This window comes from Melospiza georgiana, chromosome 1 (genome assembly GCF_028018845.1).
Source record: "Melospiza georgiana isolate bMelGeo1 chromosome 1, bMelGeo1.pri, whole genome shotgun sequence".
Taxonomy (NCBI): Eukaryota; Metazoa; Chordata; class Aves; order Passeriformes; family Passerellidae; genus Melospiza; species Melospiza georgiana.
Window position 1 is genome coordinate 137,215,960 of NC_080430.1, and position 26,417 is coordinate 137,242,376.

Here is a 26,417-nt window from a genome sequence, read left to right on the forward strand (position 1 = left end):
AAGCACCTGCTTCTGTGCTAAGCCAGCAAAACACATGTCTACCTTGAACCTCCCAAGTCTGATCTAGTGAAATTACCTCAATAAAACTTTATAAAATTGAAAGGTATTTTAAAGGAGGGTGGAGGCCAAAGATGCCAATACCATGTCTAAGACATGTTACCATATATTTCTTACCATCAAGAAATCCTAGCACTGACAAAATCATATAATCAGTTGGAAAACACCTTTAAGATCATGAAGCTCAACCACTCACCTGACACTGCCAAGTTCACCACTAACCTACGTCCCTAAGTGTCACATCTACACATATTTTAAATTCCTCCAGGGATGGTGACTTCATCACTTCCTTGGGCAGTTCCAATTCAAGACAACCCTTTCAGAGATGAAATTTTTCCTAAAACCCAACTTAAACTTGCCCTGGTGCAACCAGAGGTCTTTTCCTCTTGCCCTGTCACTTGTTTTCTGGCAGAAGAGACCAACCCTATCTGGCTGCAGCCTCCCTTCAGGGAGTTGGAGAGAGTGACAAGGTCTCCCCTGGGCCTCCTTTTCTCCAGGCCAAACACCCCCAGCTCCCTCAGCTGCTCCTCACCTGAGTTGTGCTCCAGACCGTTCTCCAGCTCTGTTGCCCTTCTCTGGACACACTCCAGCCCCTCAATGTCCTTCTTCAAGTGAGGAGCCCAGAACTGGGCACAGGATTCCAGATGTGGCCTCACCAGTGCCGAGTACAGGGGGGGACAATCCCTGCCCTGGTCCTGCAGGCCAGGATGCCATAGACCTTCTAGGCCATCTGGGCTCAGCTTCTTTTCCAATGGGCACCTTTCCAGTCACTCATCTCCAAGCCTGGAGTTCTGGACGGGGTTCCTTGCATAGAGTTGTTGCGATCACGAGCAGAACCCAGCCCTTGGCCTTGTTGAACCTCACATGACTGGCCTTGGGCCACCACTCCAGACTGTCCAGATCCCTCTGTAGAGCCCTCCTACCTTCCAGAAGATCAATACTCTCAATCAACTTGGTGTCATCCATAAAGTCACTTTTGCTGCCCTTGATCCCTTGATAAAGATCTCCTTAACAAAGATAATTAAGAACGCTGGCCCCAATAATGAGTCCTGGCCCCAATACTGAGCCCTGGGCAATACTCCAGGCCTGGCAATCCAGCCAATTTTTTGCCCTGTGAAGAGTGCTCCCATCCACACCATGGGAATACAGTTTTTGCAGAACATCACAGGAAACCCTACCAAAGGCTTTACTGAAGTCCAGGTAGACCATGGGTTCCAAAGAAGATAGCTGCTAGGCTGTCATCTCTAAAATAGACTCTTAGACCCCTCAGTCATTCAGGAGAGCAGAGCCCCACCAGACCTATTCTGCTGCTGGTCTGAGTCTGGGAATCCACATCCCAACCCCCTGGAGCAGAGTGGACAGCCACTGCAAAATGCTTCTTGCTTAACTGTGCTGTGTTAAGCTCAGGGAACATGCTGGGGGCATGTCAGGGAAGAAATCACACCAAGCACATGGACTTGAAGGTCAGCAGCAGCTTGGAAAACCACAACTACAAAAGAGACAGAATGTGATGTGGCATGAGAAGATGAGTTCGGCTGCTCAGGCCCCCATTTCTCACAGGCTCAACTGGCAGCACACATGGTACCATCTGTGGTACAAGGCATTCCCTGTGTGTTTACATCCCATAGTATATTGAAAAGTATTAATAAATGAGCTATGATTTGGTTGCTGCCATGGAAGAAATGCAAATATTCATCTTGCAAGTTGTAGGTGCTATCCTAAGACAGGTTTCTCTTAACAGTATTAACCAGATTAAAATTTAACTTATTTAGCACTGGAGATTCCAGACTTTAAAAGTTTCTGCAAGGCAGGCAGATGTTTCTGCATCCCTCAAGCTTTCATACCCAATGAGTCCTTGGAGTAGGACAGGAAGACTGCCTGTCATGTCAGTAGTGCTCTGCTGTTGTGGCTACAGGTGCAGGGTAAGTTCTTCAGAAAGGGCTATAAGCAACTATGACCAAAAATGATTCCATAAAGAGCTCTGTGAATACCCTCTTTTGTCCTTGGACATCTCAGTACCTCTGTTTTTCAGATGAGAAAGCGCTGTGACTATGTGTGGGGTGCTCACATTGTCCTCTGCCTGCCCTCAGACCATCCTTGCTTTGGCCTGATCCACCTGGCAGCTGGCAGAGAAATTCTCCTGATGCATGTGAATTTTGACCACAGTAGCTAATCTGTCCCACCATGCTCATATGGAGAAGAACTAAGAAAGATCCAGTCTCCTGGAGGAAAATTTTATCTATAAACATTACCTCACCAGATGGGCTTTTCTACAGCTGAGAAATGTGTTCTGCACACCTTTTGTCCCAGCCTTTATGTGCATCACCAAACTTACAACTCTTCCCACAGTCTTTATTTCTATACCCTGGATGAAGGCCATCAGTGCTCACAAATGCCAGGTAACTACTGGCAACTACAATCCTAACATTAGCCTTCAAGAAATGCAAAATGCACAATTCCCTGCTACTTATGGGGGCTTTATTCCATATTACATGGGATACCAATACACAGCAAAGGAAATCTGGGTCCTATTTGTGAAAAGGTGGTAATGGTGTTTTGTGGGTTGTGATTTCACAGATTCACAGAATATTCTGAGTTGGAAGGGACCCACAAGAATCATTGAGTCCAACTCTTAAGTGAATGGCCCACATGGGGATCAAACCCACAACTTTGCATTATCAGCACCATGCTTCAATCAGTGGACCAAATCTCAGAGATTGGTGTGGGCCAGTGAGATTTTGGCAGGAAGCAATTCAGCCCTTAAATATATTTCATCATTTTCATGCATGGCGGGTGAAATACGTATAGTTACATATGTCCAAAGCGATCAGGAGGATTATTTTAAAGCTGAGAATTTGATGCTTTTGCAGCATTTATACAATTCCCCTTAAACCACTGTTTTCCTTTTAAAATTAGCATCAGTGTTTGTTTCCTGTGTGAAACTTGGTTGGTGTCTGACCAATTAAAGTGAAGAAAAATGTGTCAGGAAGCCATTTTGAATACAGTGCCTCAGCTGCAGAATACAGCTTCTCTGAGTAATTGAAATGAAAGTCAGTATTAGAAAAAAGACATTGCGTAATTCAGTTGTGGCTGGAAAATTACTACTGAGATTGGCAACTTGATGCAACTCTTTCTATTACTTTAGGTGGGGTAAGAAATACTTCATAAGAATAATACAGCAAATTTTATTTTATTCCATATTGTAGATATCAAGCAATACTGCTAGAAAAAGATTGCCTTTAGGATAGGAAATGTTTTATTCTCCACTGCTGTTCAGTGAAGAGTCTTTCTGCTGGTTCTGCCAACAAGGATGTCAATTAGTGTCCAGTAACATTTTGGTAGTGCTGATGAGAGACAAAACAAAGGAAACACAATATGGTGAAATGAATTTATGGTACTAAGCCACAGAAAAATAGCTTTTTTTTTTTTTTTAATAGGATCTAGAACTCTGTAAGATAGGGTGTGGGGAGAGAATACCTTTCCTGCTGTTTTACAGTTTATATACCTAATTCTGAACCAGAAGTTCTCATTTTAAGCTCCTTTCTCAGAGGAAGCCAGCGTTACAAAAATCTTCAATGTGCACAGATCATATCCAATTGCTGAGATGAACCCCAAACCAGCTCCATGTTAATTCTGCCAGTACTTTCATAAATATTCCTAACACTGTCTAGATGAATGGCTGAAGTGAAATGAATGAAATCTCCTTCTGCAAAGGAGAAAGTGTGCACAAAGGATGTTCACTCATAGAAGACAAAATCTCAAGGACACCATTCAGTTTTACTTTACTCCCAACATCCCCATCAAGTCCTTGTGAAATCCCCACTCAGTTATGTTTGTTTTATTAAAAACTGGGTGAGGAAGATGACAGTACCTTGCAGAAATGACCTGGTGACAAGTGAGAAGACCACTTCCTCAGCAGTCAACTAATTCCCAGAACCCTGTCTTTACTTCATGAGTTTCAAATCTCTTTCTAAGGGGGAGCTTTGCACATGCTCTTGCCTACAAGAAAATGGTGGGCAGGGGATAAACCTGCAGAATGGCCAGGGCTATCCCTAGAGGAGCAGGGCCAGTGTCACTCAAGAATGACCCCTGAAACCTGGCTTGACAGGGGCAAAATTATTTACCTGCAAATGTGTCCTGCTGAGCATTTGCCTTAGTTAATGAAACAATAGTTGATCTGCAAGAAAAGCCACATCCTGCCTTTCTTAGCTCTGCAAAGATCTCAGTATCTAAGAAAACCACCTTTGCAGCAAATGTTAAGTCCTGACTTTATTTTCTCTGCAAAAAAAACATCTTTATCAGCATAAATCTCACTTATTTTTTTTTTAACTTTTTTTCTAAGCATCCTGGTTTGGGACCCCAGGACAGTAAAGAAAATTTACCACATATGTAATACACAGAAAATGTTCAGGTAAAAACAGGAATAAAATCATGGCTGCTGGAAAGAGGAGGGGTAGCATACCTTTCCTGTCCATCAAGTTCTGAGCAGTTGGCACCCCATAAATCATAGGAAGCACAGGAGTAATTATAGAACTGGAAGTTGATCACTGTAAACATTCAGAAGTAGCTTCTCATAATTGCAAGTTAACGTGAACATGATTAGAACCATGACAGAACTGTGCAGGGCACTTACATGCCCATTTTGCTCTATTCATTAAAACCAGGTTTTCTTGTGAAGTAACAAGCAATATAGTCAATCCAGCACCTTTATACTAACAGCCTGCTGGTATCATCTGTTTGCTCTCTGTCAGAATTAGGTTTAATGCAACAACACTTGGACCACCATGATATGATTATTTTCCCATTGTGCACTAAGTAATGTAGGTAACAACTTCTGTCGTTCTGTTGTCATCTCCTGGCACCCCTTCATTGCTCCAGAGCTACTGCCACTTCTATGGTGGGAAATGCCTGGTCACAGAGGGGCAACGTGCATTGAGAACAGATAATGACAACATGTAAATTGGGGCCAGGGGTGTTAATTTCTTCATCCTTGTGGCAGTAGAGAGAGAAAATTGTGTCTCCTCCACCCTTAACAGAAAGAGCTTCTTGGTGAAGCTGTATTTGCCAGACACGTTAATACTGGTCCACAAAGAAATATTTGTTTCCTGCCTCAAAGAAGTTATACCACCAGGACAAATACAATAACACTTCAACCAAAAGTGACGTCCTCCTTCCTGCCCAAACATACTAGAACAACTCCGCTACATGCCCAAGGGGAAAAGCTGCTTTTCTAGCATCAGACTATGCTCTGTTCTGCCTACAAGTAGGGAGATACACAGATGCTGAAATTTTTATCCTGCATACACAAATTAGCTTATGGTTCTAATCCCTATTTGATCCTTACAAACCTATTTACCTCAATTATCTACATTGCAGAAGGCAAGTTCTACAGGTTAATTTCTACAAGTGTAGGAGTGTCGGAACCCAGGACATGCCTCTGGCTGTCCTGGATGGCTCGAGCCCCTGCCTGGGGAACTCAGAGACCTTGGCACAGAGCCCAGGACATCTGTGACTTTGATTTTGATCCATGGAGCAAATTACCACCTTTATATGAAGAATTACAAGTCAAGAGAGTTTAAGTAGAATAAGTTCATTTGTCAAGGGGTGAAAATATTTTTTGGGGTATTAGAATGGGGGCTCAGGGTCCCAAGATGGGAGGAATTTGGGCATGCTTTGTCCTTCTTTTTTCTTCTTCCTAGCCTCCATGTTCTGGGTGATGTTGGCACTTTTGGATTGGTTTAAGGTAGAAACTCACTGTCTAACATAGGTGATAGGTATTGGGAAGTTATGGTAAATATTGTACACATATTTTTTAGTATAAAAAGATAACACCACCCTGGGGGCGGGTAGTGTGCCTCAACCCAACCGGCCATTCAGATCTGCGGTGGGTCAGAGAAAGAATGTTATAGATAAGAAATAATAAACAACCTTGAGGACAAGAAAAGAAAAATCTTGACTCATTACCCGACTGCCAGGCTGAGAAAAAGAGGCTTGTACGTATCTCAGGGTCACTCTGACCAGCAGAGACTCTGAGATAGGAGCACTGATTTTCATCCACATCCTTAAGTTGTCATTACACAGTTTCAAATTCCTGCCAAATTCTCTTCATTTGAGGAAGCATTTTCAGAATACAATGCTCTTTTGAGAAAGCCATACTTCTACTAGATAAAGTTACTTAGACTCCAATCTGAAATGATTTAGAACCTAAACATATGGTGATCAGAAAGACAAGGGCCCCTCTATCACTGTCATATTTTATGAAAAATCCCTTCGCCAGGATTTTTTACCTGAGAAGCTGAGAAGCCTCAGAAAAGAAATGTAAACAATAATTATCTGATTGCTTGGAATGTGGTTTGGAGGTTGCTTACCAACAGGTGCATCTTTGATTGGTTTAATGTGAATTGTTTTGACTTAATGAGCAATCCCAGTCCAGATGTGTCGGGAGTCTAGTCAGCCACAATTTTTTATTATTCATTCTTTGCTAGACGTCTTCTGATGTCTCCTTTCTCTTTATTTAGTATAGTTTTAATATATAATTTTCAGTTAATATAATATAATATCATAAAATAATAAATCAGTCTGTCGCATACATTTTTTCATTAAAAATCTTTCCTTAAGATTTTTTCTTCCTGAGAAGCTGAGAGGCCTCAGAAAAGAAATATAAACAATAATTATCTGATTGCTTGGAATGTGGTTTGGAGGTTGCTTACCAACAGGTGCATCTTTGATTGGTTTAATGTGAATTGTTTTGACTTAATGAGCAATCCCAGTCCAGCTGTGTCAGGAGTCTGGTCAGTCACAATTTTTTATTATTCATTCTTTGCTAGAAGTCTTCTGATGTCTCCTTTCTCTTTCTTTAGTATAGTTTTAGTATATAATTTTCAGTTAATATAATATAATATCATAAAATAATAAATCAGTCTGTCACATACATCTTTTCATTAAAAATCTTTCCTTAAGATTTTTTCTTCCTGAGAAGCTGAGAGGCCTCAGGAACAAAATGTAACCAATGGTTATCTGCTGCTGTGGAATGCAGCAGGTGCATCTGTGATTGGTCTCATGGGCTTGTTTGCAGTTAATGGCCAACCACAGCGGAGCTGGCTCGGACAGAGAGTCTGAGCCTTTGTTACCTTTCTTTTCTATTCTATTCTTAGCTTAGTTACCCTTCCGAGATGAAACTTTTCCTTCTATTCTTTTTAGTATAGTTTTAATGTAATGTACATAATAAAATAATAAATCAAGCCTTCTGAACATGGAGTCAACATTCTCGTCTCTTCCCTCACCTGAAAACCCCTGTGAACACCGTCACAATCAGCCTTCTAAGAACTTGGAGTCAATTCTCATCTCTCACTTCGTCCTGGGGACCCTCACAACACCCGTGTGTGTGATCTGAGCGGAAGGCAGTGCTGCAGCGAGCGCAGTTTCCCTGCCGGGCAGGGTTCCTCACCGTGCTGGATGATGCCGTGCTCCAGCAGCCTGCGGCCCAGCTGCTCCGCCTCGCTGCGCGTCGCCGCCTCGCCCTCCTGCACCAGCCACTCCACGAACTCCGACGCCACGAAGCTCCGCTCGTACTTCACTCCTTCCTCCTCCCTGGCTTGCAGAAGGCTGTTTTCAGAACTCATCAGCCTGGTGTGGTGGGGGGGAAAATGGGTTCTTCAGAAAAGCAGTTCCAGATCTATTCTGGCAAATCTCATTTATATCAAGCAAATGCATATGAAGCTTTCACTGACTTACTAAATCTTTCCTCAAGCTATCAATCTACTTAGGAAGTGAATGAAAACTGCTTAGTAAAGAAATTTAGGCTTTATATCCCTGTGTGAAGTTAATGCTTTCTTGTTTTTTCCCCTAAAAGAAAATTAGATTTTTGGGTTTTTCATTTCCCTATTTTGTGTTTAACGTTCTCTAAAAGTTACTGCATAATCAGCTTTGAAAACAAAATTAGCCTAAAAGCACCAGAATGTAACTAATGTGTTCAAAGCTTCTTAATTAATATTTATAGTTAGCAGGACTATGCCCCAAAGTCATTTACATGACTTTGAAAATTCTCTCCATAAGCTCTAAAGCAGCTGCAGGAAAATTCAAGAGAAGGAAAAAAGGTAGTTCCGTCGATTGGGGGCGGATAAATATCGTGCAACCAACATTTGATGATGCAGCTGCAGTCAGCGAGTTGCACGTGAACCTGAACACGTTTTAACATCTGAGGCTCACAGTTCTCTGAGCCTCAGCTGGCTCTGTGTAACACCAGTCAGAGGAACATCATGAGATGTCCCAAAATCTCCTAACAACTGGCATGTGAGTAGCTGAAGGATACTAATAAAACTCTTCTCTATTCAAGATACCTATGCAAATGACACAGTCTTAAAAAAAAAAAGCCTCAATATTTTGTTAATGCAAAAGGCAGTTTTAAAGAAGAAATGAGAATCATTTCTTTGTAATACAGAATTCCACTTTTTGGGGAGAGACTGAGCACCACAGCATCCTTATTAACCTAATATTTTTCATAACTATATTATTTATTGTAGGCTAATAATAGGACTAGTGGTAAGACTTTCAGAGTAAAAGTTCAAGAACTGTTTTTTCCATGTAAGAGTAACAGGTCCCCTCCCTTCAACAACTATTTTGAAATAAGGGCACATCTGAACTACAACAGTCATGTTCTGGAAGTGCTGAATCTTTGCCCTTCTGATGAAGGAATTGAAATTCAAATAAATCCATACAAGAGCCATCTGCTTCTTAAACTGACAGCATATCCAGAGATTATAGAATATAACTTCATCTCCTTTGGAAAGCATCAGAAAAATCTGTGCCATAGGAACACAGAGAGAAGTTTCATTTGAAATTACAGTGAAGAGGTTTGACACGGTCCAACCTCTGTTATTTCATCTAAAAGACTCTTCTCTTGACTTTAATGAGCACTAACCTGAGGCCTGAACCTACAGGATCTGACCACCAGGTAGCAGATCATCAAACCAGGCCAAGGCTGCTCAGCCACAGCTGTGTGTCAGTGGTGGCACAAGGAGCTGCTCGTTTGGATGGTGTGTCATTGCCAGAACCTCTGAGCTGAGTAAGAACTGAGAAAGCCACATTAGCTGAAGACAACGCATTGACTCCAGAATTCTTGCAGGCTTCATTATGTTTTAATATTTTAATTTACAGGCATTTTGTTCCACACCATTTTGTCCCACGCTCACCACATCTAATACAGACCTACTATGCTCCAAGGGACTATCTTTAAATGTGTCTCGTTCACCAGGCTTTTCCCCCCACAGAAAAGAAATGCAAACCCAAGGCTTGTGTCTTTTTGTACCATCTGCTGCATGGCTACCCAGAAGTGGTTACCCAGGCTCTTCAGGCACCAAATAAAAAATCCTTAGGATTACGTTAATTGTTCTTTGATGAGTCTATAATTAGTTGACTGCCTCATTGAAATCACAGATAGAAAGGTCCTTGAAAAGGCAGTGCTAATGGTTAGATTTTTACAGAGACACAAAAGAAATCTGGAAAAATATCAAGTGGAAAAACACTCAGTTTGACATTTCACACCCTTCTGCATAAGCCCAGAATAGCACTGCAAAGGATTTGGACTTGTGAACAAACAGACACGACAAATTGCCAGTTTAAGAAGCCCAGACACAGCAATCCATGGACTTACGTCACTTACTGAAGTAAATCACTGTAACTCCATGGCTGTCAACAAAACTGTACCAATTTACATCAATCAAAAGCCTGGCCTTTCATTAGGCAGACCTGGAAACTTCCTTTTACTCTTCCATTTTCTCCTTGTTGCAAAAAAACACGAGGCTGTTAATGCCAAAACGTATTATTTGCTAAAACCGGTGTTGTCCTGCATTAAAGGAATGCATTTATCCAAACACCAATATTCAAACTCCTTTTCAAAGGACATCTTTAACCTTGTTTTTATCAAAATAACTATACCAGAGGATAAAAGCAACTCAACCACTGATGAGTTAAACTGAAAGTGATTCCAAGAATGCAGTCTCAAAATTATCTGAAAGATTTCCTGAAATTAAAACCATAAATCTGCTCTTCTTTCACTGTGAAATCTGGTTCAAAAATCTCAGTTGATGTCAGCATCATGAAATGACTTATAGCTCCTGTACATGACTGCACCAGAAACAACAATCTTGTGTGTCTGACCAAACCCTACTGAGAATTGCAAACATCATAAAAATAAGATGCCTGCAACAACTTGATTTTTTTTTAAAGCTACAAAAGCTCCTTGCTGGATTTATAAAAGATTTGCAGGGAGAGTTTTGTTGAACAGGAAACATGTTTATCTCATTCAACCTATCTGGGCAGTCCTGTAGAGCTTGAAAGCTGACGCCAACCTTAGATCTTATAAACTATTCAACAATTTCAGACAAGACTGTAGGAAATCCAGTAATTTTCATCTCTAGCTATAAACCTGAACCTCAAAGCTTATTCACAGACAGGATTATCAAAATTTGCAACAATGTGCAGGGAATCTGAACTGGTTCATTATTTTCAGTGCAAATAAAGGGAGAATACAATCAGAGACTGATTTTAAATCTTCCAATCCCACAGGTACAGCCACTGAGGATGCCCACAGTGGGTGAAGGGGGTCAAGCACAAGAAAGAAAAGTTCAGGTTCTAAGGAGCTTTGTGGTCATGCAGAAGAGAGATGGGAAAGTGAGCTCCTTAGCAGAGGGGTAGTCCTGATGTTCCCATGTCCCAGGGCAGAGAACAAGCCATTTACCCAAAACAGCTGTCTGAAGGTAAGGAACCTGCCTACGATATCCATGCATCAACCTGTTGATCCTCCTAAAGCATTTGGTTCATTTTACCCACTGAGGGTACAAATTTGCCTGGACTGGTATTGGGTAATGTCTAAAATTTTGGCAAGCACAAACTGCTTTGTCTTCTGAACCCAGTGGTACTCCAGCCCCAGTCAGAGAGTGGAAAAGAGCAGAAAATAATTATAATGTCTGTCCTAAACTAGCAAAGCCTAGTGAAGATCAGCAAACTCTACAAAATTAGACACAGATTTTCAAAATGTGTTGGACAGATTTCCTTTGGCATAGCTGCATTTCTCTTGCAATCAGGCCCATAGGCATTTTGATAAACAAGTTGAATGTGCTGGTAAATGACTTAATGTTTGTGCACAAATACTTTTCTCTGGTTGCTGCCATTTCCTAATTATTTTAATAGCACTGAATTAATATTTTCTTTCTCAAGGCTATCAGCAAACTGATACAACAGATATATTACACAATCACACATTTCACTGCAGAGCTCTTCCTGACTTTCAGCATTAGATTTTGAGTTCAAAGTGCATCCAGTGAAATTGTGGTGTTGCTAATAAAAGTGCATAGGCAAGGGAACTAACAAAAGCTGAAATCTCTGTACAGGGGATTTGCTAAAATAAACAAAGTGAAGCCCAGATAGCCCAGGTATGCCTTCTTATCTCCCATGAATACAACATACTTCCGATGATCCATGGAGAGTTTTGACTACCTTTGACTGTCACATACTGGTTTTGAAATGACAGGTATTTTTAATTTATACTATATTGAGCACTCAAGACTGTTTTTAAAAGTTTCTGAACCCTTCAAATACGTTGCCTAGGAGCAAGCACCTCATAAGGATGCAGTTATATTCAGATACTCCTTTGCCAAGTAGGTGCTCCTTTGCCAAGATAGGAAAACCCTCTACAGTTTAAATGTTTTCCTTCTACTACAGAGTTAGACAAACTGGATCATAGACATTGGTTTGGGGATATTTCTCCATTCAGAGAAATGGTGATGGAAGCAGAGTTCTTTCTACTATGGCTCCTTACATTGACAAGATTGATACCAGCCTTGCCAACAAAATATTTTTCTTATGGATAATTGAAATAGAAATATAGACTAAAAAAAGATCTAATCTGCTTTTCAGACTATGGGTCAGGCTTGCAGACACTGCATGTTTACTGAGTCTAAAGAGCAAATGCTGTGCTTAGTAAGACACAGAAGAGTTTGAAGGTAGCTGATTCATCTCACCTGTCCCAGTGCATAGAATGGAGGATTTTCTCCAGTGATACATTTTCTTCTGTCTTGTACAATTTATTACATTTTCCCTTTAAATAGTCACAGTCACTCTGTCTTGGGAATTCTATATGATGGTGTAACAAAAGGAGTGGCATTTACAAGTATTTGTTTATATTTTGGGTTCACCGTTCTTTCACCAAACTGATCTTCAGAGCCAGCTAACCTTGAAAATAATATTTATTATCAGCTTTTAAACTTGTGAGCTTCCTGAGTTCTTTCTTAGAAGGAAACAAATTTCCTTCATCGAGAAAACACAGCATCTCTTCTGGCTGCTGCACACTTCTGCTCCAAGCAAGCAGAAGAGTGGGTGGTATTCAGTCTAGTGCAATACTTCAAGCTTTTTGGTAAACAACACATCACAACTTTTGCATTAATTTGTAGCATATGCCAATATCCATTTTCTTCTCTCTGCTTGAAAGTACCATATCAGAATCTCTACATCCTGAATAAAAATGTCTTTAATTTAATATTAGGAAGTATAGTTATGATACCTAGTTACTTGATGGAAGTAATCCAGTGGGATACTTAGTATCTCAGTAAAATAATCTGTTTAAATTAGGTAATCAGATGCTCTTGGTTGGGTTAATGGTTTTTTGAAATTGCTTTTAACATAACTTTTCTGATGTTGAAACTTTGCAGACTAGAACACTGAAGATTCATCTCACCTATGATTTAAAAGCATACCTCCCTGTGAAGATATGGAGTCTCCACAGACATATAGCTGCTTGTTCAATGAAGTTTTAGTAATTATAATTATGCTTTTACATATAAAATATTTCTGTAATTATTTGAATCATTTTGACAAATAATTCTGTAATTATTTTTACAGAATAGATTTCAAGGGCTTCAATTCACATTGAATTCTCATATAGGATGTACTTACAATCTGGGGCTCAGATTTTAAACAAAATGCCTCAAGTGAATATGGTAGAAAATCAAAAGAAAAATAAGAGAGGGAAGGACGCCCAACTGAAGTAATGGAATTTCCCAGACCCATTCCTGCATGCATTGAAAGCCTCTGATGCTTCAAAAATAAATTAACAGACATCATTTGGCTCACGTTGCACTATTATCAACATATTAGGAATACTGAAAGCAACATACTTTTCATACAGTCTTTGTCCTCTCATGAACACCTTCACCTCATTGTCCAGTGGAAACGTCCCGTCATCTTTCCTGAAGCGGTAGAACAGTTTGACATCCTTGAATTCTTTATGCTCATCACAGACTGAAACATAAAATAATTAAACAAAAAAAAAAATTTCACATACTTGGTAAGTAGCTGAGGATCCATTTAGCAGGTACCACTGCTAAGCTTCAAAGCAAGCATGTGCTGTGTCAGCACACAGCTTTACTCCATTCTAATGAAAGGCTGAAGAAAACATTGAGAGGTAACCAAATTTCTTGGTAAGGGGGAGAAGTGTCCATCAGTTTTGTGAGTATTACTGCAAACATTAAGAGCAAAAAAGCATCCCTCCACTACATACCCAGAAAACCTTTTGATGAAAACAATCTGTTGTCCTGTTTGTTTAAAAGGCCACCAGACTAGAATGTCCAATAATTTAAGGTTTGCCAAACTTTAAGTTAGTCCAATCAGTTAGCAGTGCTGTAGGAAACCTGAGACTTCCTAAAGAAACAGTTAAAACCAAAGCCTTCTGCCTTCTTAAAACTGTCTCAATTGCTTTGCCATGCCAGCTAGCAAATGGTAGGTACAACATGAGCACACCAAGAAATGCCAGATTAGGTTTGTAGAACCACAGCTGATCATGGACTGCTGTAAATGCAGAACAGAGCCCCATCAAGGGCATAAACCTATGGGAAAGCTATCCCAAGCAAGATGCTCCTAGCACAGCTGTCAACCCACATACATGGGGAACCTTCTGCACCACAGAAGCAGGAACTGGTGTCCCTTCACTTGACAGGGCACTTGAAAGAATGTTCTAAGCATCCTGCAGAACCTGACAGAATCTCTCTGAATTTACCTGCCCAAGCTCACTTCACAAAGTATTTTATTAGAGTGTAATACATGAACATTTTCAAGAAACACTTGTTACATTTCTAGTATCTAGACACACACACATATATAAAATTTCTTCTACAGTTTTCAGTTGGATGGTAGGGCAGAAAATGCTTGAAGGTTGTTAGAGCTTTCAACAAGCATTCAGCAATAAAATATCTATTGCTCAATTAAATTAAGTCACTCAGGCATCCACGCAACTCTTCACTGACATTTTCTCCATAGAGGATTAAATAGACAGATTTGAATAACCTATAATTACTTTATTCTTTAACTATCTACCCTGAGTCCCAGTTTCCATAACAACCTAGAATTTTCATTTAATAGCTGAGCAGAAGCTGTAGAAGTGGCACTCATTCAATATGTGCATTTCTGACTTTAATTAAGGTGTTGTTCATGTACTACTGACAGCAGCAGCATTGCTGCACATACAGTGACCTCTGCATAAAGTCAGCATTCGACTGTTCACAGTCACTCAGTTTTCTCTTTAAAAAGAAACAAATGGTACATTTGCCATTCTGAAATAGGTAATACTAAAGGCTTGGAATGGAGACCTTGGATCTTCTTTGCTCATGTGCTTCCCAGCCTCTTTGTGCCCCCAAAAGGCAACTAAATGCTACCAGTGAATTGGAAGTCCTTTCATCAGCATGAATTGTTATTCAAGAAACTGAAAGGAACAGATCTCAAATAGACAACAAGTTTAGAAGAAAATTAATCAGGGCACAGCCAGACCACTAACTTTCTTGCAGCTGTACCAGCACTAATGTTTGTGCAGCTGCTGTGAGGGCCAGGGCCAGGGAACTAATCCACGTGAGAAAAATGATTTTTTTTTTTTGCTGGCCGAATTTTCAGATGGGTTTTTCAGCTGGAGAACTGTGCTCTTAGGAGCAGGGAAATGAGAGCTGCAGGAAAGGGGGGATATGATCCAGCTGGGGCTGCTCTGGAGACACATCACAGTCTCCCATAAGTTTCCCCCCTGCAATGGGGAACATCACTCCTCTTCAGGCTCTCATCTCCTTCAGGACACAGGTGACCTTGTACAATAGCACAGTTCAAGAGATGCTCCATACCTGGCAGGGAAAGGATCCTTCCTGTCCTACACTTGGCTGAAGAGCAGGACTGGGATTTCCCTTTGTCTCACAACAGTCAATAAATTGAGCTTAGAACTTTTCAGCAGGTAATTCTGCACTTACCATGGTGGATAATGCTGTGATCCAGTAATTTCTGCACCAGTTTAATGGCTGTCTCCCTGTCAGAGGCCTCTTTGTGGTCGATCAGCCAGTCAATCAGCTCTTTGGCAACGAAGCAGTTGGGGTACGTTTTGAGGTGGTGTCGCCGATCCTTGATGACCTTTTCCTCGTGCAGTCGGAGCCTGGGGGTCAAATCACCGTGTAAGGATCATTTGCAAAGAGCCTCTGTGGCAGCAAGAGTGGGATGAGAGCAGAGCAGTGGCACCCACACCCTGCTCACAGGATGGACTTTGCAGGTGTTGGGCAGAAAAGTCACACATCCAGTGCTGGCATCTCACAACCAGGGAACCCACAGCACCCATTTGTTACAACTTTAAACCCCATAATTGGAAAAATTTGTTTTCTGCTCAGTGGAAAAGTTTAAAAAACTCAAGAACAGCACAGCATATTTACTCCATTAAAATACTTCCCATAGGTCAATTAAACTGTCAATAATTTGGAATTAATTTTCCCACATTACCACTAATGTGTTCCATATTATTTTATAGTATTGCTGCTGTAGATTTTTTTAAATCTCATTAGTTTTTGCAGCTGTAGCTTCTTGCTTGGTTGCATAACTGCATTTTGCCTCCAACTGCACAACAAGGATAGCACTTGGGATTTAAAATTCAGGTGTGAAGCTGCTCCAACACAGTGTAATCTATCATTAAAAAGTTGCCTCCTACTCCAAATAAAGGAAACTGATTTCTCGCTTAGGCATCTGTTCACAAATGCTCTCTGCAAAATCTCCCTCATCATCCTGAAAGCAAGTTGGTTGAGGTGCTTGGGTCAGAATGCAAGATCCTGATTAAAGTAATACCATGAAATTTTAGGGTTCTGCATCTTTATGTTTAGTCATTTTTTCCCAAATAAAAAAAATAAACAACATTAGCAATAAATTAGCAGATAGGAATTTTAAAGTTGTTTGAAGTTTTATGCTTTCTTGTTCCATTTTAATGGATCATATCAGAAAATCTGGTTTTGTAATGCCTATACAACAGTTCTGAGGAAAGTGCAGAAATGACAATGCTTGGGCTCCTATCAAAACCAGAAACATTGCTGTTCATTTCCAAGTGGCCAGTGTCCTACCTTGTAAACACTCTCAGTGACTGCAGAGTCCTGACTAATGCTGTAATAACTGTAGGAGGTACAAGGGTAATAGCACAGGAAGGTGTTGACATGAGCCTCAAGAAGCACAGAGCAGGAGTATGAGAAATTTTCCTCTCAATAAAATTCCAGTATGAAACAATAATTTCTCTTTGAAATCATAAAAAGGGAAAATATTTGGCTGAAATCAATGAAGGAAATTTATTAGGGCATCAGACAAGATTTATGTAGGCTTCTACCTAAAAATAGTAGCAAAGCAATGCTTTGTTCTGCAGCATTTAGCCTTGAAGTACACTTGAATTGCCAGTCTGGGATGTGAATTCAAAGCCAGATTTGCAAACATAATTTATAAAAAAGCAAGACTTTTATATTAAAAATACTGTTAAATCAGATTAGTATTCTGGAAAGAAATGCTGATAAATATCCCACAGATTGTGAAATTCTCTGAGCTAAAATACTTTTGCTTAAAGCATATTTTCCAGATGTGCTCCAACAGCTGTCACTATGCTTAGAAAGAAAAGCATTCACAGTTTTAATTATAAAACATGCAATTATCAGTATGTCTGATGGAGCTTTACAATTAAAATACATTCCAGGTTCTGTTAATGTTCATCTGGTCTTATGTCACACCTGCAAGAACAAAACTAGAAAAAGAATGTATCACACAAAGGCAGACAGCCCAATCCAGCTTTCAGTCAGCAGTGTAAGTCTGAATGGATGGAGCTCATCTGGCACAAGAGGAAAAGCCCCTTCTACAAAATTCTTTGTCCACATGTTGCATAGGAGCATAGGACTGGTCTGACATTTCACAAACAAGCCAGTAGCCAAGAGCCCCAGAAATCAGTGTTTATGTCTTAAATTCCAGCTGCAGGCTCTCCTGCAGTTGGTGGGCTTAATAAGTATTTCAATTCCTCTGTCATATAAAAAGACACAGGTTCCCACTACAATCTTTTACCTCACTCAGAAAAAGGGTCCCTCTTTACACCTTTTTGTCTATATTTATAAAATATTTGTCTATATTTATAAAACTCATAGGCATTTCATTATCTGAATTATTTCCACTCTCTTGTTAAAGTGGATCCAAATCTGCTAAGAGGATACAAAATCATTAAGTCAAAGAAAACATGACCACATAACCCTTAACAAACCTGAATTTCCACATGAATGTGTGAATTTCCTCTGCAGTCTATGCCAATTATGTCCATACTGACTTATGTCCAGGCTTATTTTTTTTGAATAACACAAAAGGAATTCAGATTTTCTCTCTGGTGGTATACACTGTTTTCTTTGTCAAGGCTCCCTCACTTCTACAAATCTGCTAAAAATCAAACTCTATGGAGGAGAAGTAGCTCAATAAATTGACACTGTACATGGTTTAAATTACAAATATAGAAGCCTCAGGTAAAGTTATTGAGTATATATTGCAGTGTGCTAATCAAAGGTTCAGGTAGGAATTCAAAAAATGTGTCTGTGCTCAGAGGTGTTTTCCAGAAGCCAAGTCAAATGGAATAAAAAGGAATAAAATGTACCAGTGCATACAATTATACAGTGGAACCAATACTCAAGTGAAGTGGTAAATTCTTTATCCCTCGGCACTGAGAAGCAGGCTTCTCACCAAAAGTCCTTGATGTTTTCCCTTTAAGTAATGTTAATCACTTTCTCTCAGCTAGTCTGCGTGATGACTGGAAAACACCTAACTTAGCATCAAACATATTTTTCTCTCTAGAAGAAGTTTTTCTCAAGAACTGTTCAAAAGAATTAGGTGACTGACAAACCCTGACCAGTTTGAGAGGAGAAGGGGGAGAAGACAGGCAAACAACAAGGAGTGATAGGGGGACACCTTGATTCAACAAGCCTTTGAAATACTGACCCACTTTCTGCAACTTAATAGCTTAACACCAGAAACCAATTTTGTGTGTACTATTACCTCACCCATATATAATTCCTTATATTATTCAAGATCACCTGCCAGATTTTGCATGTGAGGCCACAGTCTGCCCTACCTGAGGAAAACATCATGAGTGAGATCCAGAGCATTTGAGCAATTGCCTGTGAAGCTCAACAGGCATATTTGATATTTACAAATTTATATCCATGGCCCTTACTCATGCTTACAACAAATAAAGGCTGTATTTGCAAGCATGCATGCCAGAATAGTTTTCTTGGGGGCTTGTCTAAACAGGATTTGCTCCTAACTGACAATCTGTAGGGACTCTTGCTGCAAACAGAAGTGTCTTCCTCCTACACAGCATGGAACAAGGTAACTTGGAACACACTGCTCCTACTTTGCAGTAAATGTGTTCAGAGCTTTCAGGAACAATGTTATTTGTTCAGATGCCACTAGGCAGTTTCATGATAATGGAAACATCTAAATTTTTGCCCAGAAATGAAGAATGACACACTAACTTGGGATGAAATTGCTCTTGCAGCTACATGAAACTTGCATTTTGGATTTCACCCATGGGGGCATTTTTATTTCCACCAGAGGCATTATGCATTCTGAAGTTCCTTGCCTCTTTTCTGAAGCAGTGGGGAAGGATTTATGAGACAGTGCCTGCACAATCAGCTTTCCTTTCCAACCCCAGAAAAGGCCAACATGTTGGATGAATACATATCATTAACTGAAACACAGTCCAAATATCTCACCCAGCTACTTCCCCCTAATAAGTCTAGTAGTTTTGTGCTTGGCTAACATAGATCTTACAATGCATTATCCAATCTTGAGTTCTACAAGTCAAAAAAACCCAAAAACTTCCTGCTCTCCCAGGTAATTTTATGAATAATTAATCTGCCAGTTCCTACATCCTATATAGTCCCTATGCTTGTCCTAACAGGGCTCAAAAATGTGCAAGGGACAGGTCCCTGGCACTCTAAATAAACAACAGGGTATGAATACTTCCATAATGTGCTCCGTCCTTTCACCTCTTTCAGCCTTCCTGAGACAATCACACACATGAAATGCACATATGATAGAACCATAGAATCGCAGACACACAAACAGTTTGGGCTGAAAAGGACCTTTGAAGGTCATCTAGTCCAACATGAGCAGGACATCTTCCATTATATCAACTTGCTCAGAACTCCCCTACGCTGACCTTGAATGTTTCCAAGGATGGGGCATCTGCCACCTCTCTGGGCAACCTGTTCCAGGATTTCATCACCCTCATTGAGACAAATTTCTTCCTTATATCTAGTCTGAATTTACCTCTTCTAATTTAAACCATTACCCCTGTCCTACTGCAACAGGCCCTACTAAAAAGTTGATCCCAATCATTCTTCTAAGCCCCTTTTAAATATTGAAAGGCCACAATAAGGTCTCTTCCCCAGGCTGCACAGCCCCAACACTCTCAGTCTGTGTTTCTGTTTTTACAATGGGTGCTCTATCTCTTTAATCATCTTCAGGGTTCTTCCCTGGACTGGCTCCAACAGGTCCATGTCCTTCCTGTGCTGAGGACCCCACAGATGGACACAGCACTCCAGGTGGGGTTCCACCAGAGGGGAGTAGAGGGGCAGAACCAATTCCCCCAAACTGCTGCCCACAATGCTTTGGATGAAACAATGTGTTTTTTAATGGAAGAACAAAACACCAGTGAGGAGATCACTTAAAATAGAAATCCCTATCAGAATTTACTAATTATTGAACAATACACACTGATGATGTAATTAGTCATAGCACAATGCACGTCCTGCCTCAGCATGCTCAGCTGCTGCTGAGGAGTTCTGGCACGCTCATGGGTTACTGCTGGTGTGTTACACCTTGCATAGCACCCTTGGCTGCAGTGACTATCCCAGACTGAGCACTGTCAGGCAGCATTCATTGAACTACTACAATTTTATCAAATTTGGGTAAACTGAACAAAACTGTATTAGATCCCTTGAAAATAAGCAGCTATATGCAGAGAGGCAAAGCCCTGCATGTGGTTTCTGCCATCTTAAAATTCTTTCATACGTTTCATGTATATACGAAACTTCTGTAAGAGAAGGATTTACTTATTTCCAAGGAAAACTAGTCATAATGTCCTTTGTGAGAAACATACATGGACAAAAGAAGCATCTTGCCAAAGATCAGGACAATTCATGGTGGCCAAAGAGCACAGATTTTTCACACCTCTTCTCAAGGGACATCTGACATTCTCCACTGGTAGGTAGAATTGCCCCTTTCTGTTTGAAATAGAACAGTTTTGTATTGTCACAGAGGTCACAAAGTTTCGTGTTTCTAACATAAGCATATGACCTGTCGACAGGATGGTAGATAGGCATCTTACTAAAAAATCACATTTTCCAAAGCATCTCAGTGACTTAGAAGCAGAAGTCCCACTGAACTTCAAAACTTACAAGTCAGTTACACGCCTGATTCTTTACAAAATAAATGAGTATATGGTGGCATTTGTGTATATACACACACCCAGGAAAAAACTACTTAAAATGTCCTTTATACTAAACTTTTGCTTTTGCACCGTCAGCAAAAAAATAAAATAGGTCAGTGAGGATATGAACTTTGTACACAGAAGCAATCCTGAAGGTACTCTGTGAATGCAGTGTGTGTTGCTGGGACAAGCATTTCCAGCTGGGCTTGCCAAGTCTCAGCTGAAGTGTCAGCGTTTCACTGCTGCCTGTTCCTCTTTCTATTTATGCTTCAGCTCTGCAATCACTTCATTCTGTTCCTTGATATTCACAGGAGCTAAATTACCCTTTAAAACATGGGGTCTTACTGGAAATAGGATGAAGATATTTCTGGTTTTGGTAGCTGTAGCAGAGCAGGAATTCTGCCATTTCAAATACCTTAGGAAACAGTGTTTTCAAAGCAGCTCCTGATAGCAGTTCACATCACTGTGATAAGCTCCCCTTTTTTGCCCACAGCCATGTATGCAGTCAAAGTGAGAAGATGCCAGAACACAGAGCCATAAACCATCTCTTGGTGCACTGCAGAGGAAATCCTAAAGCTTCCAAAGAAATGACAGTTCACCAGTGTCCCTGTGGCTTTAAATAAAATATTGTGGCTGCCTCTTTTATGAAGTCTTTTTTAATACATTCAGAAAGTACTAAGGCCACTAAGCATGCAACCAAAAGTGCACAAAGACATCGCCAATGCTCATAATATCTTGCTAACACTGTCAGGGATCAAAGCAAACTCTGGGGAACAGACACAGGCACTGCTCACATCAACATGATGTCTCTCAGAGACTCTCTTTCAGCCCACAAATTCAGGCCAGAAATTCAGAGCCACAGCCTCCAGAGTACCCCATACTGCAGAAGAAATTAAATCTGTGTATTTGTATTGATCTGTCATAAAACTAGAGATCCCCTGTAAAACCTACAGAAGCTGTGAAGTGACTAATCTCCCTGCCTGCCAAGCCATTTCACTTGCATTTCACTTTAAAGTAAAATGTGTTCAAACATTAATATTATATCTAACTGCCTGTGCACTTGAACCTTGAGAGAAAGTCTTGCTGGAAAGCATAAAACTGGGGTTTATAAATAGGAAAACACAGAATACAGGCAAGTTTTTTTTCACCTGCCCCTAGTCTTACAAGGAAAGCAGAAGATTGCCTGTCTCAGTCAGGCTGCTCACTTTTGGGGCTGAAGCTGTCACAACTCAGCAAATCACAGCCCTCCCTCTCTAAATGGAAGTCAGACATAACTGTGCTTCTCACTCAGTTATGGATGAGCTGGGATGCACCACAGGACAAATGCATGCAGGCCAAACTCTATGGGATAGTACTGTGTGGATGGATCCCCAAAAGAACTGATGTACTTTTCACTCAAAATCAAGCCATCTTTGCTAATATCAATCAACTAGATTTTGTATCCACATTAATTTTCTGTGTCTCCATTGCATGGATATTCTTAGCCTTATTAAATCAATGTGTACTGGGAGGATTAATTTTTGCAAGGATATTTCCCCAAATCTAAACTGAAGTCCACCAAAATTTCAAAGTACAGACCAGAAAACATAGCAGAACTGTTATTACAGACATCCTATGACTGGATTAACATGGTAATAAGCTCACCAGCTCTTGTTGACTTATGCAAAAATACCTCTCAATAAAGGAATTATTTTATGGATAGCAAACTCAAGAAGATGCAGTAAGGTCTCAAGGGAGGCCAGTGAAAATCAATTAAATTTGCGTCAGGGAATGCAGGCCTGTTATCTCAGTAACGTGGCTGGAAAAAGAGAATGTTCCTTTGAAATGCTAAATGGGCTAAACAGGGAAAATGCAAGTCAGAGAGCCCAAATTCTACTGCTACAGATATTTCTTCTAGCACTGCCATTCAGGAACCTGGAGAGACAGACCAGCAGCTGGGAAAAGGAGGCTCAGCTACAGGCCTGCATTACTGGGGTCAGGAAGAGGGGCTGCCCCGAGGACACAAACAGCTGTGGGTACCAGAAAGCCCTGCTGTGTGACAACTCCTCTCCTGGATGCACCTTGCATGCCAAGGGGGTAGGGGAACCAAAAAAGTTACAGGCTGAGGTCCCTTGTGCAGCAAGGCTGACACCTCTTTTACCCAGAGGCAAAGCTGACTTTAACCTTGGTAGGCACTTGCACTGTGAGCAGAAAGTTCCAGAGCACCTGAGAAACAAGAACACCAATCTCTCAGCACGTTTGGAGAAAAGCAAATCTGTAATGCCCAGAATGCAGCAGTATTGAACAAGACTGGAGTGCAAACAGCAAAAGGGCTTGTCATGTGCCAGAGATAACCCAACAAATCAATGGGAGAACTGAAATCAGTCAAGTGCCTAATCTTGAGCGCAGTTTGGTATTTCTCCCACCCTGTCAATAAGTGACAAATAGTTTTGCTGGGACATTATATGGGTAACTCTGAGCTCAAAGTCCTTCCAGGAATGGCTGCTCTCAGCCTGAGAACCACAGACCTGCAGGAGATTTTCTCCCTGATATTCTGCACTTCTCAGAGGAGCACCAACTGTTTGGACTTCTTTCAGTGGTCCTTGGCAACCCTGCTGAAGGCAAGAATAAAAAGCGTGCCTTCATCATTAATAAAGTGTCATACTGCAGTAATATCTCAATTGCTTTCCACAATTGTTTTCCATCTCCACACAAAACTCTTATCCAAGTACTGTGCTGAATCATGACTGTCGTTAAACATAAATATCCAGTAACTAACAGCTAAGATAATGAGTAATAAAATGCTTTGTGTTACGTACAATTGTTAACAAACTTGATTTTGTACTGGGGCTATGACTCAAAATTTTTTATTCACTTCCAACAAATATGTAGGTCCATCTTGAAATAAATACAGATGCAATATTATTTAAATATACAGTATGTTTCATTAAAACCATCAAACTTTGTTTATGTGTTCACATTCTAAATTAATAGCTTCCTATCTTTCATGTTTATTATAACTGCATTTCTAGGATTTATTTTTATTTTGAAGGAAGCTGTGACAGCAGTAAGTGTAAAAGTACTCACTACAAAAGGCACTTTGCATTGAATTTCTTTAAATTAAAAAAAAAAAATCTATCATGTTTTGACACTGATACATGCTTTTTTACCTCCTCCAGCTCACAATACCACAATATGCAGGATGCTGCACTGGCCAAAGACATGATTCAAGAGAGTTCTTTCCCCTGTCTTCCAGAAGTCTATTGAAGTACAGTGGTTGACCACTAAACTTTAAAACAAAGCTGGAAAACTGCTGCAGATTTTTAAACACTGAAGGTAATGATCCATTTGACTGGATTGCCTAGAGGCAATTAAATTGTTAGAAGATGACCTTCACAGTTCATAACTAGACACGGAGGAACAGGTAAAACTATAAAATGTAACAACAAAATGCTCTGCTGAAAACTGGGAACTAGAGTCTAAAAGCAACAGAGTAAGAAATAGCTGAATATGCAGTAGTGAAACTTCTACTGGGTAAAGGTTGAGACCATGCAGAAATCAAGGGAAACCTCACATTCTACTAACAGAGATGTTTCCAGAGATTACGGGAAATTCAGTTGTTTATGTCATTGTACCTGTTACTACAGAACATCTCATTTGTGACATCTCATTCAAGAATGACCAGCTCAAAGAGATGCAATGTAGCTCTACTCTGATATGAGAAATGATGAGCCAGTCTCATGAGCAGAGAGAAAAAGATACTGGATTGGAAGTCTGGCCTTACCTAGACAAAAAGTGAGAAGGGCAGAATTGCTGTCTATAATATTTCAGGTGAGTTGAAAGTAGAGAGCAAGAAAAGCTATTTAAGTAATATTGAGGGATCCTAATGAAAGAATTAGACAAAGTTTTGGAGAAAAGATTTCTAATTCTCACTTAAGGCAATAATAATAATAATAGTAATAATAATAATAGTAATAATAGTAATAATAATAATAGTAATAATAATAGTAATAATAATAATAGTAATAGTAGTAATAATAATAATAATAATAATAATAATAATAATAATAATAATAATAATAATAATAATAATAATAATAATAATATATCAAAGGATTATGTATTGTAATATTCTTCAGATGACCTTCCAGTCCTGTGATTTATAATTACATGATTTACATTGCTATCTCCAAACAACCTTGGCAATACTGTAAGGTGGAAGAATATCAGAGGCTGAACTTTGAATGCACTGTACCAGGATTCAGACTTTTTAAAGTCTGGTTCATGTCAGCAGCAAAAAAGGAAAGTTCAAATGCTGCCTATATTCAGACACTTGCTGTTTATATCAAAGCTTTTACTACAAGTGTATATGCAGATATACAGACATTCTTTGTGTGTTTGCCAAAGCTCAGGAGCTGTAAGTATGAGAGATGACCCCATTTTGTGAACGTGTTTCCTTGTTTTTGCCACAGGGTGTTCTCTGGTTTCCATTTTTACTGTGCAAGCATCCAATAGTCCTTACCTGGCTGATTGGAAGGATGAGGATTAAACTGGCCAGCCAAGACCAAACTAAAGGCATGTTCTCCTCCAGCATCTGAAGGAAACTGTGCAACCTTTGTGGCATACAACTGTGTCAGGACAGAGCTGGGGATCTGCTGTGAGGAAACCCCATCAGCTGGGTAGCAGCATGCATAGAGACCAAGGGTCTGCTCTGCTTTATTGCTAAATCAAAGTGTAGAAGCCAGGAGCAACTGCAATGGCTGAGGATCCTTCTGCCAGCTGCACAGATCAGCTCTGCATTTTACCCTTGGCTGAAGTCTCTACATGTCTGAACTCAGTTGGCTTTCCTGCCTCCACGTGCAACATTCACTCATCCTCTTGAGATCCAAATCACCAGGTTTGCAGGGACCTCCAGCTTCTAACCTGAGATCCTGTGAAGTTACTGCAAAGAACATGTCTATATAGTCATAGTCAGCTTGGTCTTCTTAGCCTGGAATTTGTCTAATTTGATGTAGTGGCACATATTTATTTTACTTATTGAAATAATATAGAGTATGTAATTATGAAAGTGAATAAATCAAAATAGGTTAGAAGTCTAAATCAAATGCTGTTACAGCCTTTTAGAGTTCCCTTAAGTTGTCTTGTCTTTGAGAGTAAAATATAAGCCAGTATGACCTTTCCAGTCAGCTGGAGGCAACAAAGCAGCATAATCCTAATTAACATTCTGCTCATTTATACATTTTCTTCTTACAGAAAATCATGTAACATTCAATAAAGTCTCACTGCCAAAAGAAAAAGAAAAAATAAACCACCATGTGCAGATGAAAAAATGAAAAATGTCTCAGAAATCTACAGACTGCCCCAGACTACACTGAGTTCCAAATGAATGCACGCCAATGGTAACAATGATTTTACTCAACAATTTTGCAATATAACACTACTGCATTTATTTTTTAAACACAGAAAAGATTGCTCTCTGACATAAATGTTTTAATGGCAAAAAATCATCCTATCTGCTTTAAATCTCTATCTAGGTCATGCAAACACATGACAGCAAGAATTATGGTGAATTTAAGGGGATTATTTAATGAGA

At 40.0% G+C, this 26,417-nt stretch overlaps 1 protein-coding gene across 2 annotated transcripts in view; it reads right to left on the bottom strand.

The window, feature by feature from the left end:
- The window catches only part of DEPTOR (DEP domain containing MTOR interacting protein), a 77,772-nt gene that overhangs the window by 37,011 nt on the left and 14,344 nt on the right, over window positions 1-26,417 (bottom strand). For both annotated transcript variants that reach the window (XM_058023764.1, XM_058023754.1), the window contains 3 exons: window positions 15,336-15,514; window positions 13,230-13,353; window positions 7,505-7,683 (listed from right to left, as the gene is read on the bottom strand). In XM_058023764.1, the coding sequence (XP_057879747.1) occupies window positions 7,505-7,683; window positions 13,230-13,353; window positions 15,336-15,514 (482 nt within the window). The remainder of the gene's footprint in view (window positions 1-7,504; window positions 7,684-13,229; window positions 13,354-15,335; window positions 15,515-26,417) is intronic.